Genomic DNA, 16,836 nt, shown 5'->3' with positions numbered 1-16,836 from the left:
CGAAAGTTTAGAGTCCGCATTGGAACTACTTACTCAGACACCACAAATCAAGAGGAAGGAGTACCTCAAGGTAGCATTTTATCTGTGACACTGTTCAATATTAAAATGAACAGCATAGTGAAATGTTTGGACCCTGGTGTTGAGGGATCTTTATATGTAGATGACCTACTGGTGTTCTGCAGATCAAAGTATATATGCACCATTGAACGCAAACTCCAACACTGCTTAAATAAATTAGACAAATGGGCAATGGAAAATGGATATAAATTTTCCCAATCAAAAACCAAATGCGTTCATTTCTGCCACATGAGAAAACTTCATAATGATCCTACATTGAAGCTTGGAAGAACAATAATCCCCACCGTAGAAGAACACAAATTCCTGGGCCTTATATTTGACAAAAAACTGTCATTCATCCCCCACCTGAAGAATCTAAGAAATAGTTGCAACAAAAAACTGCAACTACTACGGGTAATAGCCCATACAGAATGGGGAGCCGATCAAGAAACACTAATGAAATTATATAGGACTTTGATAAGATCAAAACTCGACTATGGTAGTTTTATATACCAATCAGCCAGAAAGTCCTACCTAAAGATTTTAGATCCAATCTGCCATGGAGGACTGAGGTTAGCTCTCGGTGCTTTTAGAACATCCCCAGTTGAAAGCCTCCATGCAGAGGCCAACGAAATCCCTATAAATATAAGGAGTCAAAAACTGGGTGCACAATATTACACTAAATTAAAAGCACAACGAAATAATCCAGCATATGAAGCTACATTCAATCCGAGATATAAAGAGGCATTTGAAGCAAAAAGAAAGGCCATAAAGCCCTTTAGTCTTAGAATGAAAGCAATACTGCAGGAATCAGAAATGACTGTAGAAAATATCCAAGAACATATACTACCTAAAACCCCACCTTGGATACTTAAAAAACCAAAAGTAATCTTAAACTTGAATGAACTCCCAAAAGCGAAATCCCACCCTAATATCTACCATGAAAAAGCCTATGATATTCTCCTAAAATATCCAGACCATCTACCTATTTTCACCGATGACTCTAAAGACCATAATAGAGTGGCATGTGCTGCAGTGTCGAATGAAAAAACTCTTAAAAAAGCTCTTCCAACAGAAAGCTCTATTTTTACTGCCGAAATATGTGCCATCGACCTCGCACTCAACATTATAGAAAAAGATGAACATAGGAAATTCCTAATTTTTTCAGATTCACTTTCCGTTTTGACATCTCTGAATAACAAAAAACTTGAAAACCCACTAATCATCAAACTAACAAATAGAATTGATTCACTATCCGAACACAAAGAAATATTTATATGTTGGATCCCAAGTCACATTGGGATAAGAGGAAATGAAAGAGCCGACTTAGCGGCCGAATCAGCTCTAAACTTAAAACCAGATACAATAAACATACCATATACCGACTTCAAACCCAAAATTAATCAATTAATTCATGCAAAATGGCAACGACAATGGAATAACAACACAAATAACAAATTATACCAAATCAAACCCATACTGGAAAAATGGAGACAAACTCCCCCCAAATCCAGAAAAGAACAAGTCGTGATAACTAGAATACATATTGGCCATACAAAACTCACACACTCCTTCATTCTAAAACAAGAACAACAACCACAATGCCCATTCTGCCAGAAAACTTGCACCATTAAACATCTTTTTGTGGAATGTAGAGCTCTAGATAAAGATAGAAAACAATACCTCAAACACAACAGCATGAAGAAACTTTTCGAAAACAACTGTCTAGAGGAAATATTATCCTTTTTAAGAGTAACAAGGATCTTTACAAAAATATAAATCATTCTCTGAATCAACCCAACTAAACCTTATGAATGAATATATGAGGATATATAAAACTTAAAAAAAAAAAAAAAAAAAAAAAAAGATCGTTAGATATTAAAACAAACAAAACTATTGAACTATACAGAATTGATTGATACTCGACGTCATAAAGTTCTTTGAATACATAATTTTTTTTTTTTAATCCTGAGTTTGGCATTGAATAACCTGAAAAGGGTTGATGTGCCGTTATGCTAAAACAAAACCAAACCAAATCAAAATGTTCAATACTCGTCATATTAAAGTCTTATTTTTAACACGACAAAAAAAGAAATGGTCAAAAATATTTCGGACACTTGACAGTATTAAGATTAACACCTCTTCTAATTGGTTCCCAAATTTCATGACGAAATTCTTCATACAATCACGGTACGGACCTTTAGAAAACAGGGGGGGTCATTACAAAACCTTACCGAAAACGCCATTTTATGACGTTCACATTTTTATCACTTTATTTGCTTAAAACTCTTAAAATATATAATGTACATTAATATTTATTAATTCATTTGAAAGTATATTCATTTCCGAACAAAACAGTAGTAATTTGAAGACTTGAAATGCTTTGGTTTAAAAAATATGGCTATTTTAGTAGAACTACCTTGAAATCTGTAATTATCCAAAGCGTTTTTTCGTCCGAGTTGGGAATATTTATATGTATTGGATACTTTTTGTTATGTTTAAAATTTTATTATTTGGATTTTAATAATTGCATTTATTTTGATTTCAATTTTTGTATTTATTATGTAAATTCAAATAAAAATCTTATTTTTTAAAATTAAAAAAAAATTGTATTATTTCATAAGCATTTCTTATAAAATAAAAACTTTAATTTTGTTATTAAAAGTGCAAATAAGTACTAATTGAGTTATTTTTATTTGTATAACTTAAAAAATTTTTATTGTATAATTTTTATTAATGTCTTTTTTTTATATTTTTATTTCAATAAATCGCTTACTGATTTACCTCATCACTGCTTCCAGTAGCAGACATGCCGGAAGTTAGGAAGTACATTAGCTGAGTTGATCTATGTGAAAGTATCATTTTGTTATATTTAAATAAAAGAAATCCAAATCTACGATACAAAGTTATCTTGTATTTGAGACTTCAGACATAACGTTGTCCTAAAATATGAATACTTCAATCCGAATAACCATTTCTTTTCCTTTAACATTAGTTTTCTGTTAAAAACAAATTCTAATTTTTTTTGCAAATATAATTATTCCTCTTCAGAATATTGCTCATATAAAAGACGCTATTTTTTTTTTTTTTGTATCTATCAGTAGTAATTTTTGTTTTCACAAAATATTAATACTGGTTCATTCTTTCATTGAATAATCTATTATGTAAAGGGCAGTTGTCTGTACATGGGTGTATGTTTCTATGTCCAGCTTAAAGTCTAAAAACTACTAACCAAAGACCCACAAGCTTTATGCATTCTTTTGTTTAATAGCTGTTAAAAACTCTATTTTTATTCCGATAGAAAATTCAATGGAAAGAAATAGATAAAATCTGAAAATGTTTAAATTTCAATATCGAAATAGGTCACATGACACATCATTCATAAACGGTGTCTTCATTCTTAAGCATAACATAAATAATGTTAGAAGAATAACTTGTATTTTAAATTGAATAATGTAATAGGCATTGTGTACCTTACAACGGAAATTTTATTTCTTTTTATGTATAAGTTTAATGCACACACATAAAAATTAAATACCAAAATCCCTTAATTGCATCTCAGGCAATGCCAGGTTAGGTACAGTTTGTATATAATAAATGATTAAAATGTTAAAATTAAAACCTATTTGTTTTTAATTAACCGTTGAATACTGATGAGTCCTGCCTCTCAGTACAAATAACTTGTCTCCATTCATCTTAATTATTTTCCAGTTAACCAGAACTGATTTTTTTCTTTTAATTATTAAATAAAAAATATCGAAAAATGGAAATTATTTCTTGTAAGTTTTGAAATTTGAAAAAAAAAAAGTTTCACTTTTTTTTTTCTTTTTGCAGTGGTTCCGATTGTTTCGTCACGCTGTCATTGGTAGTATCATCAGTCTTCTTTGGTTATTCGGCCTCACTTTATGTGGACCGCTCAGGTAAGACTTTTCTTATCAAGGCCCAAAGGCCACCCGAGGATAAGAGTTAATGAGTGTACATTTGTCACTGGAACAACAACGGAGTAATTGTTACTTGTGGAGATTGGGTATAATTTGATTATTTAAGAGGACAGCTCAACAAGAACTTGTTTATATTGGACTTGAAAATTACCATATTGTAGTCAGCTGGAAAGCAGGCCAGCAGAACAAAGTTCCACAGGCTGGCAGTTCTAGGAAAAAGTTTGTGTTTAAAGTTAGGCACAGCTAGAGAATGGAGGAAATTGTTGACTGACTGCAGCTAGACAAATGGTTTTGTGAAAGTTTGGTAAGGACTGTAGATTAAAGCTATTTTCAACATTTCTAGTCTTATTCATATTAAAAACTCAATAAAACTGTAGCCTGGCAACCATTGCTAATCACCCCTCCCCCAAATAGTGTTTTTTTTTTTTTTTTTTTTTTTTTTTAGGTAATTGCATGTAAAAAGAATAAAAAAAACAATAGTTTAGACTTTATAGTGGGGGATCACTTTTGCATATGAATTTAACATAAAATGATCATCCCATCATACAGCAATGATCACCCACTTAGAAATTGCATGGAGTGCAAGGCTCCAATAATGCATAGTAATTAAAAAGATTTTTGCATGAAATCTTTTCAGGAAAAATGTTTAATTTCTTTTTGTTATTGAAATAAATGTTAGCATGAAAAAGAAGTTAATTTGAAATGGAAATTGGAGCATTTTATTTATTATTTTCTATGTGAATGACATTTGACTTATTTACAATTATCTTTTAATGTTTAAATCGTGAAGTTGTCCAACAAATGTAAACTTGAATAAACAAATGAATTGTTCCTTATCGCTGCCCCCCCCCACAAGTGATATGAGGTTGGTTTAATGTGGAAGGAAGGAGCTCTAGATTGGTGGAATAAGTAAAAATTGTCCCAGTCGAGAAGGATCTCTCATTCTCTGGAAGAAAATGATACTGGCTAAAAAATTAAATGACTTGCGAACAACTTATTAAAAAAATGCTTTTTTTTTTTTTTCACTTTAAAATAAAAGGCTACTGTGATAGATACCAGATTTATAGATGAAGAGTTGGTCATGTAGGTTAGACGTTGAGTAACAAGGAATTTATTCAAATCATATTTAAATTTTTGTATGTTAGTATGGTCAGGGAAACAGAGAATTCCAAGGTAGGTAGACTGAAGAAAGAAGCTATTAGAATAGAAAATCGGTTAGGGATTTCTACAGTGAAGAGGTGTGATTTTGTTGCTAGTTACGTGGGTTGGAGTATTTACGTTGAAGGGGAGTACAGGCGAAGTAAATTTATTGGAGCATAGTCTGTGGAAGTACTTTTAAAACAAACATAGGATATACAACGCGGCAGTGATGGACTGGAGCGTAGCAGACAGTATGGGACGTGTTAGGTTAGAAATTCTATTTTCACATTCTGTGAGGGGAAAGATTGGTGTACTAGCCCGAATGTGGAAATGATACTTTATTAAAAGCCTTTATAGAAAAGAGTGGATCTCATTTTTAGTCAGAGAGTGGAATAGTATGATTCGACAATATTTGTGAACCAAGGATGGTGAGTTCGATCCTTGGTGGGATAACTAACAATTTGCATCGTCATCAAAGAAAATAAGTTTTATGAAAACGAATTATCTTTTCTTTCATTCATTTATGAAGAGGAACGTTTTATAAAACTGTTTCTTTTATTTGCCTTCTTTTCCCATGTTTTGTTTTCTCTGTTTTAGGAGCATTCTTTTGTTTGAACACAGTGATGTTGTAGTCATTGCCTGGGCAGGGGCCTTGTTCTCTAGCAATGGATTAGGACCAGCTAAGGTGAGCAAAGAATGTTATATCTCCTTTCTCTCTAATTTTTATTTAAAAAAATTTTTTTTTTTTTTTAACTGCCCCCCCCCTCCAACTTACCGTAATGCAAATTTCACACGTGTCTATTTTAAGTATCTGCTTTTATAATGAATCAGGGGAAACTCTTGCGACAAAAAAGAATCACGTCAGTCAAATCTTGATAACTTATTTCAATTTTCTTATAAGTATGAGTCATCCTACCAGATGCCAGACATTCACATGCTATCTCATACATTGTAACCAAGAGATCTTTTTAAGATTCTGTCTCTTTAATTGCAGTTGTTTGTATTTCTCTTGCACTTGGTTCACTGAGTATATTTGCCAGATAGTTTTTGGTTTCATGTAATAATTTCAATCAGCAAAAGTTGCAGTTGGATTAAACATATCAATTAGGTTTCAAAAACCCCAGAAGGAAAGCAAAATGAAAATTTAAAAAAAAAAAAAGACAGGTAGTACTAAATATTTATTTTTATTTTATTTATTTCAACACGTTTTAATAAACAAACAAATTATCCCTTATTATTTGTTATCCCTTATTATTGTTATCCTTATTATTTATCAAAACAGAACATGCTATTTTCGTGTTGTGTACGCTTTAAGCACTCCAAATTCTAATTTTTCTAATCCATTTTCTTTCCTTAATTTTAAAAATCGACGAAAATGATGCAAATCAAAATAATTGTGTTTTATTCTCCATTTGTTTACGGTGTGCACAGGGCAACCAGAAGAAACCAGCATAGACCCGAGGTCATCGGTTTCATTTTGCTTATTTTTCTGGGAGCCTTTGATAACCTATTTGATCCAATTAAACAATTGACATACTAAAACGATTCATAACATTGGAAGCACTAAAAAAATTTGAATTGTTTTTGGCAGTGATTTTTTTTAAACACTCATTTCAATTGATTATGATGAAAACTGGAAATGAAACTTTTGTTGGTTTTCTTTTTCAAACTGCCCCCCCCTCTTTCCCTCTGTCTCCCCATCTTATCTCTCTCTCTCTCTCTCTCTTAATCATTATTGTTTTTTTATTTGATTAATGTTACATGAAATTCAATCTCTGGTTGATTCTTTTTTATTTTGCAGCTTCGAGGGGCCGTCTTCTTCATTCTTGGTGCTGTCACTCTCCTTCTCTTTGACCATGATGATCGTCTTCACCAAATTTCTGATCATGAATGTATCCTTTCTTTGATCTCATTCTCACAAATTCTTTAGAAACGAATATTTTTTACTGTATACTGGTGCTACCAGATCGAATAGCATCAGTGTACAGGCTGTCTGAAGAAATTGGCTTCCTGACTCAAATACACCACACATTAATGTTTTTTGTTTCTTCCTTTTCTCTTTGCAAAACTCAATTATTTTCTGCAAAGGCAAAAAAAAACCAAAAAAACAATTTACCTCCTCCTATCCGCCCCATTTTTATTTGAGTCCACTCTCACAGATTCTTTATAAACAAATATTTTTTACTGAATATTTTTCTATTTTTATGAATTTTACAATGGTCAAGGTCATCGAATGAAAAACAGTTTTAAAAAATGATTATAAATTGTTTGATGCATTTTCTGTGTAAGTAAAAATGTAACCCCCTGTACCCTTTGAAAATTCAAATATTTTCAATTTGTGTAAAATTATGACATAACAGCACTTTAATAATGGAATTTTTATTTGTACTAAAATGTTTTTCTTTGTTTTTTGTTTTTGTTTATTAAATCATGACGAGTGAGCAAGAAGGAGAGGAATTCCTTTTATATGGGAGAATCCATCTCTCCAAAATAGGGTACCCTGGATAGAAACCGAAATACCGACTGAGACTTCCTCACAAATAGACAATAAATTCATCATCATCATATTTGGTTTAACGTTCGTTTTACTTGTTAGCATGTGTTGGATGAGTTGAAAAAATTGATTCCCAAACTAGCCTATCTCTGGCCAGGTTTTTATTTATTCCTCTTTCCTTCTCAGATATATTTTTGAGGGAAACAAAGGAAACAGACCCAGACCTGTAACCCTGAGAATAAAAATATAAATTTCAATAGAATTTCAAACATAATGTAAAATGGTTGAGGAGTGTTTTTTTTTTTTGTTTATATTTTTTTCTTAGATCAAGTGGCTTCATGCCTTGTCTGGAGTGATTTTCATTAAAAAAAATATAATGAGCTATGTTTAATTTCTTTTTGAAAGGAGCAAATTATATGGCATTCACCCTAGGCATGTTGAACTGGCTTCCTCCAAAGGAGGAAGTGTCAGTAGAATTTTAAATTTGCAGGCGGTCCCCAGTCGCCATTTGAAAATAAACATTTTCATGAACGTTTGATGTGATTTTAACTCTTACATCAACTCATGAAATGCAAAGTTTATTACATTTTCACCCCAAACAAGGCACAGTGCCACTTTGATGTAGGAAGCTACTATTGGGGACATGAGTTGCAGAGATACTATGTAGGGAGTTGAGCAGCAAGATGTCTGCTCACATTACACTTGAACTTCTGCATGTCAGTACAGTTGGGAATTCCAAAGTATAACAGTTCTGGGGAAGAAACTATTAGAGTAGAAGGCTTTCTTACATCTAGGGATCTCTACTGTGTAGAGTGGGACTTTGCTGCTTATTGGGTTTGTCGGAGGTAGTTACGTCAAGGGGGTACAAGGACTTGTAGTTTGTCGGAGCATCCACCATTAAAATACTTGTAAAACAGGCAGCGGGATGTAAGATTTCACCGATTGGACAGAGGTTGAAGCTTAGATGACAGTTCAGAACTCTTGTTTATACATTTTTTTTTTAAATATGCCAACATTATGAATGTTAAAACTAGTTGGTTCTTGTATATTATTTTATTTATTTTTTGAATCCTTCAAAATGAGGCTTCATAATGTGAGTATTTATTTTTGCAAACAATTATCCTCATTTTCATAGTTGTTGTTTCGTCATGTCTCGGGCCAACTTATCCGAAGGGGCCATGGCACAGTGGATAGAGGTGTTGAGTCTCTATGGTTCCAGGTGAGCATTGTCTGAAGATAGTGGTTTCAATCCTACCCAAAGCAGGCCAGAGGATTAGTTGGCCAAAAACCTGATGAGACAACAACAACAATGGAAGGTAGTAATTACTGGGGATACAATAGCAAGACTCAGCATTCCTCTCCCGTCATGGGTAACCACCTGAAGAAGGCCAAAGGATAAGTTGGCGAAAACATAGTGAAACAATGACAACTATAAAGATGAGGAAATTGTCAGCAAAAATAAATACTCATACCGTTAATTCTTATTTGATGTCAGCCATTATGATTTCAGTTTTGGAAAAGATTTCTTTGCTTTTTTTCCTTAATTTCGATTTTCCTCCACAGCCGATGATCTTCATAATAATTTCATAACCAGAATATTTCATCATGCGTTCGATTTAATCGGATGGTCGGATCATAAGGTCAGATTCTCTAAAAACTTTTCAAATAATTTTCTTTTTTTTTTTTTTTTTTTTATTTATTAAATTTTCACCATTTTCACCCCAAACAAGGCATATTGCCACTTTGTTGTAGGGGCTACTATCAGGGACATGGGCATCAGGGGTACTGTGTAGGAAGTTGGGCAGCAAGATGTCGGTTCACGTTGCACTTGAACTTCTGCATGTCAGTACAGTTGGGGAAGCAGGGACCCGGCAGGGAATTCCAAAGTTTAGCTGTCCTGGGGAAGAAACTACTGGAGTAGAAGGCTCTCTTACGTCTAGGGATCTCTACTGTGAAGAGGTGGGATTTAGCTGCTTGTCTGGTTTGTCGGGGGTATTTACGTCGAGGGGGATCAAGTGCTTGCAGTTCGTCAGAGCATTCACCGTTAAATTACTTGTAGAAAAGGCAGAGGGATGCAACATTTCATCAATGGGACAGGGGCTGAAGTTTAGATGACAGTTCAAGACCTATCAGATTGCCGACTCTCTTTTGAACCTAGCCTAGGAGCGAGAGACTAGTGGTAGATGCACCAGCCCAAATATGACAACAATACTCCATACATGGGCGAATGGTGGCCTTATAGAGGTATAGGATACTTTTGGGCGTTAGTATCTTTCTAGCACGGTAGAGAGAACCTACCTTCTTCGCAGTGGTCCTGGCGATACTCTCGATGTAATTGTTCCAACTCATGTTTCCTGAGAGCGTTAGGCTGAGCAGTTTAAAGGATGTACTTTCAGATAAAGAGTCATTGGCCATTGCTATTGGTAGTAGAGAAGGTTTCTTGTAATTATTGAAGGAAACAAGTTTTTTCTTGTCAGCATTGAATGTGACCATCCATTTATGTCCCCATTCCACTACAGATCGGAGGTCATCCTCTAGTGTTTCTGCCATTTCTTTAGATATGTGTTAATTTGTTTTCCTGTCGTGTCTGTTATAGAACTTGGTGTCATCAGCAAATACACCCATCTCACAGGGAAGTCATTTATGAATATCAGGAATAACAGAGGTCCCAGGATAGACCCCTGAGGCACTCCCGCATTTATATTGTATTGTTGTAGAATAATCAAAAGAACTGTGTTAGTCAATAACACACAACAACAATAATAATAATAATAATAGCAGCAACACTTACCAAGGGTCCAGCTTATGCACAAGACTGACATCAGATTGAGCTGGACTGAGGGCTTGTATTTATGTACAAGCATATCCAATCAGGTGATTCAGCCAATCACAATCCAAGGAATAGACTGGCCCATGTGTGCACAATGGAATCTCCCATTGTGCCATAAATAGTTCTCCTCTTTCATGAGAAGTAACTTTAGTCTTTGTCAAGTTATCCACAACTTGAACGCTGACCGAAAGTCCACTACACAAGTCAACATGGCGCTACGAACAGGATTCGAGACAGAAGATTGGGAAGACTATTTCCTCAAAGCAGGCATTGCTGCCGATTCCGCCAAGAGCTACGCTGCAACTTTTGTGAAGGAAAAACTGAGGAAAGAAAACCTTCAAGTAATGGATCGAGCCATGCTAAGAGAATTGGGAATCACAACAATGGGAGAAGCTCTGTCTATCCTTCGACAAGCCAAGGAGCCCGCTACCCAGACCACCTATGCTAAGGCACCAGCTGCCAGGCCTCCCCAACTTCATCTCGAAATGACCCCTCAACAATTCAGAAAATTTCGGATTGACTGGGAAGTATTCACCAGAATAACGGACATGCCAACTTCTCAGGCCAATATCCAGTTATACAGTTGCGCTGATGAATCCGTTCAAAACGCAATCATAAATACGTACCCTAAGTTCTTCACCACCAACCCAGACAAGCTGCTAGAGATGACAGAAGCATTGGTAACTCAAAAATCAAATCCCATGGTCCATCGGATGACATTTGCATCTATATCACAGCATGAAGATGAACCCATCCAACAATACCTTGTTCGTCTTAGGTCCACGGCCATAGACTGTAATTTCTCATGCCCCAACTGCGATCACGACCTGTCCGACATTTACATCAAGGACCAATTTATCAAAGGGATATCGAATGATACGCTTCAGACCGATCTACTGGCAAAAGCCGGGTTGCTAAAAACTCTCAACCAAAATATTTGTCATGCTGAGGCATTTGAGTCTGCACTACGGGACCAAACCGCAATGACTGATACCTCAGACATAGCTACAGTTCGGATGTCAATGTATCGCAAAAAAAAAAAAAACAGTGCTGTACGGACTAGCAGAGGCAATATTCGCACTAGCTCGACTGCTACTCACAACGATAACATTGCTGATAAAGAACCCCGTCAAACCTGCATAGGTTGCGGTAGTCACCAACACGGTACTCCAAGGACAAGTGCCCGCCATTTAACATGTCCGGCATGGAATCAAATGTGCAACACTTGTGGGAAACTTAACCATTTCTCAGCAGTGTGCCGGACAAAGAAATATCGCCCGGCAGTGATAAAAAGTTTTGAAGACCAAGAAGCTCCCATGAATACACTCATGGCCCATATCACATTCGATCAAATGAGGGGCACCATTATGACTACAGAAGGTGATCTGTTAACTGAAATAAATGCATCAGTAATCCCATTCTCACCAAAACCAGATCCCAGACAAGCTGTCAATATCCCTAGGAGTTGTAGTACAACGCTAAAGGTTTTTCCCGACAGTGGTGCCGCCATTTGTCTTGGGGGACCAAAGCATTTAATCAAAATGGGCCTCACAGAGATTAGTCTTGTCCAATCAAGAAAGATCATACGAACAGTTGGAGGTTTCACACTCATGTGTCAGGGTTGGCTACCAGTTGAGTTTGTGGTCAGAGGGAAAACAACTAAACAAGCCCTCTACATATGCAAGGGTATACAACGGCTTTATCTCAGCAGAGCAGCCTGCATCGCTGTGGGAATATTGCACAAACATTTTCCAAACCCTTTAGCAGACGCACATGAAGAGGTAGACACCGAGTCTAAAAAGTGTGTAGATCAATTGCCAAATCGCCCCAAAAACCTCCCTTTTCCCGCAACAGAAGATAACATAGGCAAACTTTTTTAAGAGCTGGCTCCTAGAAAAGTTTGCCAAAACGACATTCAACAAAGATGGGATATTTCCAGCCATGTCCGGCCCAGCTGCCCACATTCACCTCAAAGAGGGAGCAATCCCTAAAGCCAGGCATAACCCAATTCCTGTACCCTTCCACTTCAAGGAACCAGTAAGACAAGCCCTTTGGAAGGATGTAGAAAAAGGTGTCATAGCTCCAGTACCCGTGGGTATGCCTACTGATTGGTGCAGTACTATGGTAATAACTGCCAAAAAGAATGGTAATCCACGGAGAACAATAGATTACCAACACCTTAACTCTCAATGCAAGCGAGAAACCCACCATACTGGGTCGCCATTCCAGTTGGCACTGCAAGTGCCACCTAGAACAAAGAAAACAGTCCTAGACGCTGTTGATGGATACCACTCGATTCTCTTAGACAAAGAATCTCAACCATTAACCACCTTCATAACTGAGTGGGGAAGATACATGTATCTTAGGATGCCTCAAGGATATGTCGCATCTGGGGATGCTTACACTCGCAGATACGATGAGATAATAAAAGATATCCCACGCAAGGTGAAGATAGTAGACGATACCCTGCTATATGACTCTAGCATTGAGGGAGCCTTTTATCATACCTTCGATTTTCTGCTCCAATGTGCTAAGAATGGAATTGTGCTCAACACCGACAAATTCCAATTCTGTCAGGATGTCGTACAATTTGGAGGCCTCCAGATAACCTCTTCAGGAGTGACCCCTTCTGAGATCATGATACAGAATTTTCCAGTCCCAAGGACCATTACTGATGCCAGATCATGGTTTGGGCTTGTCAACCAAGTAGCCTGGGCATATTCACTGGGTCCAGTTATGGTGCCTTTTCGGGACCTCGTCAAACAAAACTCCAAATTTGCTTGGAATCAAAACCTTGAAGACGCATTCAAAGATTCCAAGCGAGTTATAATTCACCTAGTTCAGAAGGAGGTAGCAACATTTGACAAAGACAGAGCAACTTGCCTTGCTCCAGATTGGAGCAAAGAAGGAATGGGCTTCCTACTCCTACAAAAACATTGCCAATGTACCATGGAAAAAGCCCCAATCTGCTGTTCCGAAGGTTGGCATCTGATATATGCCGGCAGCAGATTTTGCACGGATGCTGAGCGCAGATACAAACCAATAGAGGGTGAGGCAGCAGCAATAGCATGGGCATTGGAGAAATGCCGTATGTTCGTCATGGGTTCTCCAAACATCATAGTGGTCACAGACCATGAACCTCTGAAGGGGATATTTGGCGATCGTGATCTGAGCAAGATCCAAAACCCTCGGCTCTTTAGACTAAAGGAAAAGACCCTGAGATACAGATTTACCATACAGCATTGCCCCGGGAAGTGGCACAGAGGCCCTGATGCAGTTTTCCGCCACCCAGTGGCGATGGTGCAAGCCCTCCTCAATGTATTTCCAACAAAACCCTCTCAAATGGATATACTGGAGTCGAACAACATAAGCAACATAACAGAGTCAACAGCCTTAATAGCAATATTTGCAGACAGCAGTAATATAGCCATGATATCACCAGACCTAATTCGGTCAGCAGGTCGTGGCGATCAACAATATAACAAATTAATAGACACAATACAGCAAGGCTTCCCAAAAACACGTAATCTCACTGCGCCCGAAATCCGTGAGTACTGGGAGGTGAGGCACCGCCTTAGCATTGACAATGGTCTAGTATTGTTGGATCGAAGGATCGTCATCCCCAAAACACAACGAAAAAAGGTCCTACACTGCCTGCATTCTGCACACCAAGGAGTAGTCGGCATGAAAGCACGTGCCAACGAATCGGTGTACTGGCCAGGGATGGATGCATCAATCCGCAGTATTAGGGCGAATTGCATGGTATGCGCAACCATCGCACCTAGTCAACCAAGGGAGCCTATCATTCTAACACGATCCCCAGAGTGGCCATTCCAACAAATCGTCATGGATATTTTTTATATTGGAGATCACACATACCTTGCCTGCGCAGATAGGCTAACTGGTTTGCTAATTTTATACCGCCTAGAATCAGGTCACACTACTACAACCAAATTGATGTCCATATGCCGACAACTGTTCCAAACATATGGTGCCCCAGAAGAACTCAGCACCGATGGCGGCCCACCTTTCACTTCCAGCACGTTCCAAGAATTTTTGAAAACATGGTGTGTTAGGCACAGATTATCTTCTGTTGCGTATCCCCAATCCAATGGCAGGGCAGAGCTCGCAGTAAAAACTGCAAAGAGGATTGTGAAAGGAAACACAGGCCCCCGCGGTTCCTTGGACAATGACAGTGTTGCCCGAGCCATCTTGCAGTATCGGAATACCCCAATCCAAAGCATTGGCCTATCACCGGCTCAATTATTACTTCACCGTCGACTACGTGACTCCATTCCTTCACAGCCAATCCTCTACAAGCCTCATCCTGAATGGGTGTCAGCGGCACAACATCGCGAGGAAATGCTCCACCACCGCAATGCAAAAATAGTAGAAAGATACAATAAATATACCCACAACCTTCCACCGTTACAAGCTGGTGACACTGTAGCCATCTGTAACTGATATATGTCACTGGCACGTGAATGTGACACTTTCGTATCCCGGGCATGCGTCGTCCAGTGGTGGACCCCTCCAGCGTGACCAGACTAGTACTGGTCCCTGGAAAACATACCTCTGCTGCTCCAGGCACGTTAAACGTGCAAGACCCCAAGTCCGTGTGGTGACATTGTCCTCTTCGGCCGTCACTCTGGTTTTGTGTATGTGTCTTCGTCGTCTGGCGTCAGGGCATACCTGAAATAAACTGCATTTTCACTTATGCCGGCAATCGAAAAACAAAGAAAAAACTCTGAGGTCATTTTCGTTTAAACCAAATAAAATAATTATTTGCAATCATTCTACATTTGCTTAAAGTCGTGTTTTCGTTATCCGCGCTTCGTGATGCAGGTTGTATACTTGAGATATCAGGTTAATTCTCTAGCTAAGAACAAGATCTTTTCAAGTTGGTTCTTATTGAGATTTCTGCCCCTCTCACCCCCAGGCGGGGCGAGAGCCGATGTGTACGCTTCGCTCGCTAGCCAAAGACTGCCAAAACCCTTCTATATCTTTTTCGAGTAGGCGATCGTTGTTTATATCAAAAGCATCTTCCTTCCTTTTCTCCATTATCTTCTATTTCCCCCCTCTTTGTTCTCTTGTGAATTTCTTTTTCTATCCCTCTATTTTCTTATACTTTTCCCTTTCTCTATTGTTTTGTGAACATATCTGTCAAACTAGCTTGGTGGTCTCTGAGTTAAAACACCACGGGTCCCCGACTCCGAGCAGACATTTTGGAACCCAATTCTCGAGACTGTCCGTATCAATTACATTAGTTAAAACTCATTCTCACCAGATCCAACTAGAAAAATAATCTCTTTTTTTTTTTCGCCATTAAAACCGATATCATGTCTCCCGAAGATCTCATAAACGCCTGTCTTAATCTTTGACACAGTATCAGCACTACCCCCCCCCCCTAGCTGAACGGGACACCCGGCATCGTCCGGTGTCCCGTCACACATCCAAAATCCAGTCAATCGTAGATGGAACACAACGGGCAAAATCATCAGTTCCCTACCAGATCGACAATACCGAATCAGGGTTAACGGATCCAGAAGGATCACACTTAGGAACCGCCGTTTCCTCAGAAAATGCGAACTTAAGCCTGCACCAACCCCAATACCAAGTGCAGCACTAGGACCAACAATTCCCTCAAGCGATACTACATTCTTGCATCTCCCACTGTCTCCCTATAATAGCACATACACAGCAACCAAACCCCAACAACAAACCACACATATATCCCCCCCGCTTTCGATCAAGGATTCCCCGAGCTCTTTCTAGGTTACTACCACACAACAAACTAGGCCTAAAAGAGAGATACACCTCTCACACAACCCAGCCTACTCGTGGGGGGGGAAGAGGGGAGATGTAGAATAATCAAAAGAACTGTGTTAGTCAATAACATACAACAACAACAACAACAATAATAATAATAATAGCAGCAACACTTACCAAGGGTCCAGCTTATGCACAAGACTGACACCAGATTGAGCTGGACTGAGGGCTTGTATTTATGTACAAGCATATCCAATCAGGTGATTCAGCCAATCACAATCCAAGGAATAGACTGGCCCATGTGTGCACAATGGAATCTCCCATTGTGCCATAAATAGTTCTCCTCTTTCATGAGAAGTAACTTTAGTCTTTGTCAAGTTATCCACAACTTGAACGCTGACCGAAAGTCCACTACACAAGTCAACAATTGTTTAGATGTACGACCGTCGAGGATAACCTGGAGTTTTCTCTTATCTAAGAAGAATTTAATTATGTCATGTATTCTTCCAGTGATACCATATGATCTGATTTTCCTGAGAAGACCTTCATGCCATACCCTGTCAAAAGCCTTAGATATATCTAGAGCTACCGCTCTACCCTCCCCC

At 38.0% G+C, this 16,836-nt stretch overlaps 2 protein-coding genes across 2 annotated transcripts in view; both read left to right on the top strand.

Annotated features, from left to right (window-relative positions):
• Nucleotides 1–16,836, top strand: part of LOC145266622 (proton-coupled zinc antiporter SLC30A5-like) — a 103,391-nt gene that overhangs the window by 46,122 nt on the left and 40,433 nt on the right. The window contains exons 5-8 of the mRNA XM_080122532.1: nucleotides 3,892–3,977; nucleotides 5,736–5,823; nucleotides 6,940–7,030; nucleotides 9,196–9,272. Coding sequence (XP_079978658.1) covers nucleotides 3,892–3,977; nucleotides 5,736–5,823; nucleotides 6,940–7,030; nucleotides 9,196–9,272 — 342 coding nt within the window. The remainder of the gene's footprint in view (nucleotides 1–3,891; nucleotides 3,978–5,735; nucleotides 5,824–6,939; nucleotides 7,031–9,195; nucleotides 9,273–16,836) is intronic.
• Nucleotides 1–16,836, top strand: part of LOC145272817 (uncharacterized) — a 731,987-nt gene that overhangs the window by 714,233 nt on the left and 918 nt on the right. The window contains exon 3 of the mRNA XM_080127049.1: nucleotides 10,350–11,530. Coding sequence (XP_079983175.1) covers nucleotides 10,597–11,530 — 934 coding nt within the window. The 5' untranslated portion in view covers nucleotides 10,350–10,596. The remainder of the gene's footprint in view (nucleotides 1–10,349; nucleotides 11,531–16,836) is intronic.

This window comes from Euprymna scolopes, chromosome 4 (genome assembly GCF_053919585.1).
Source record: "Euprymna scolopes isolate OS-2025 chromosome 4, ASM5391958v1, whole genome shotgun sequence".
In the NCBI taxonomy this organism is placed as follows: Eukaryota; Metazoa; Mollusca; class Cephalopoda; order Sepiida; family Sepiolidae; genus Euprymna; species Euprymna scolopes.
This window is presented reverse-complemented; position numbering and strand designations above follow the sequence as displayed.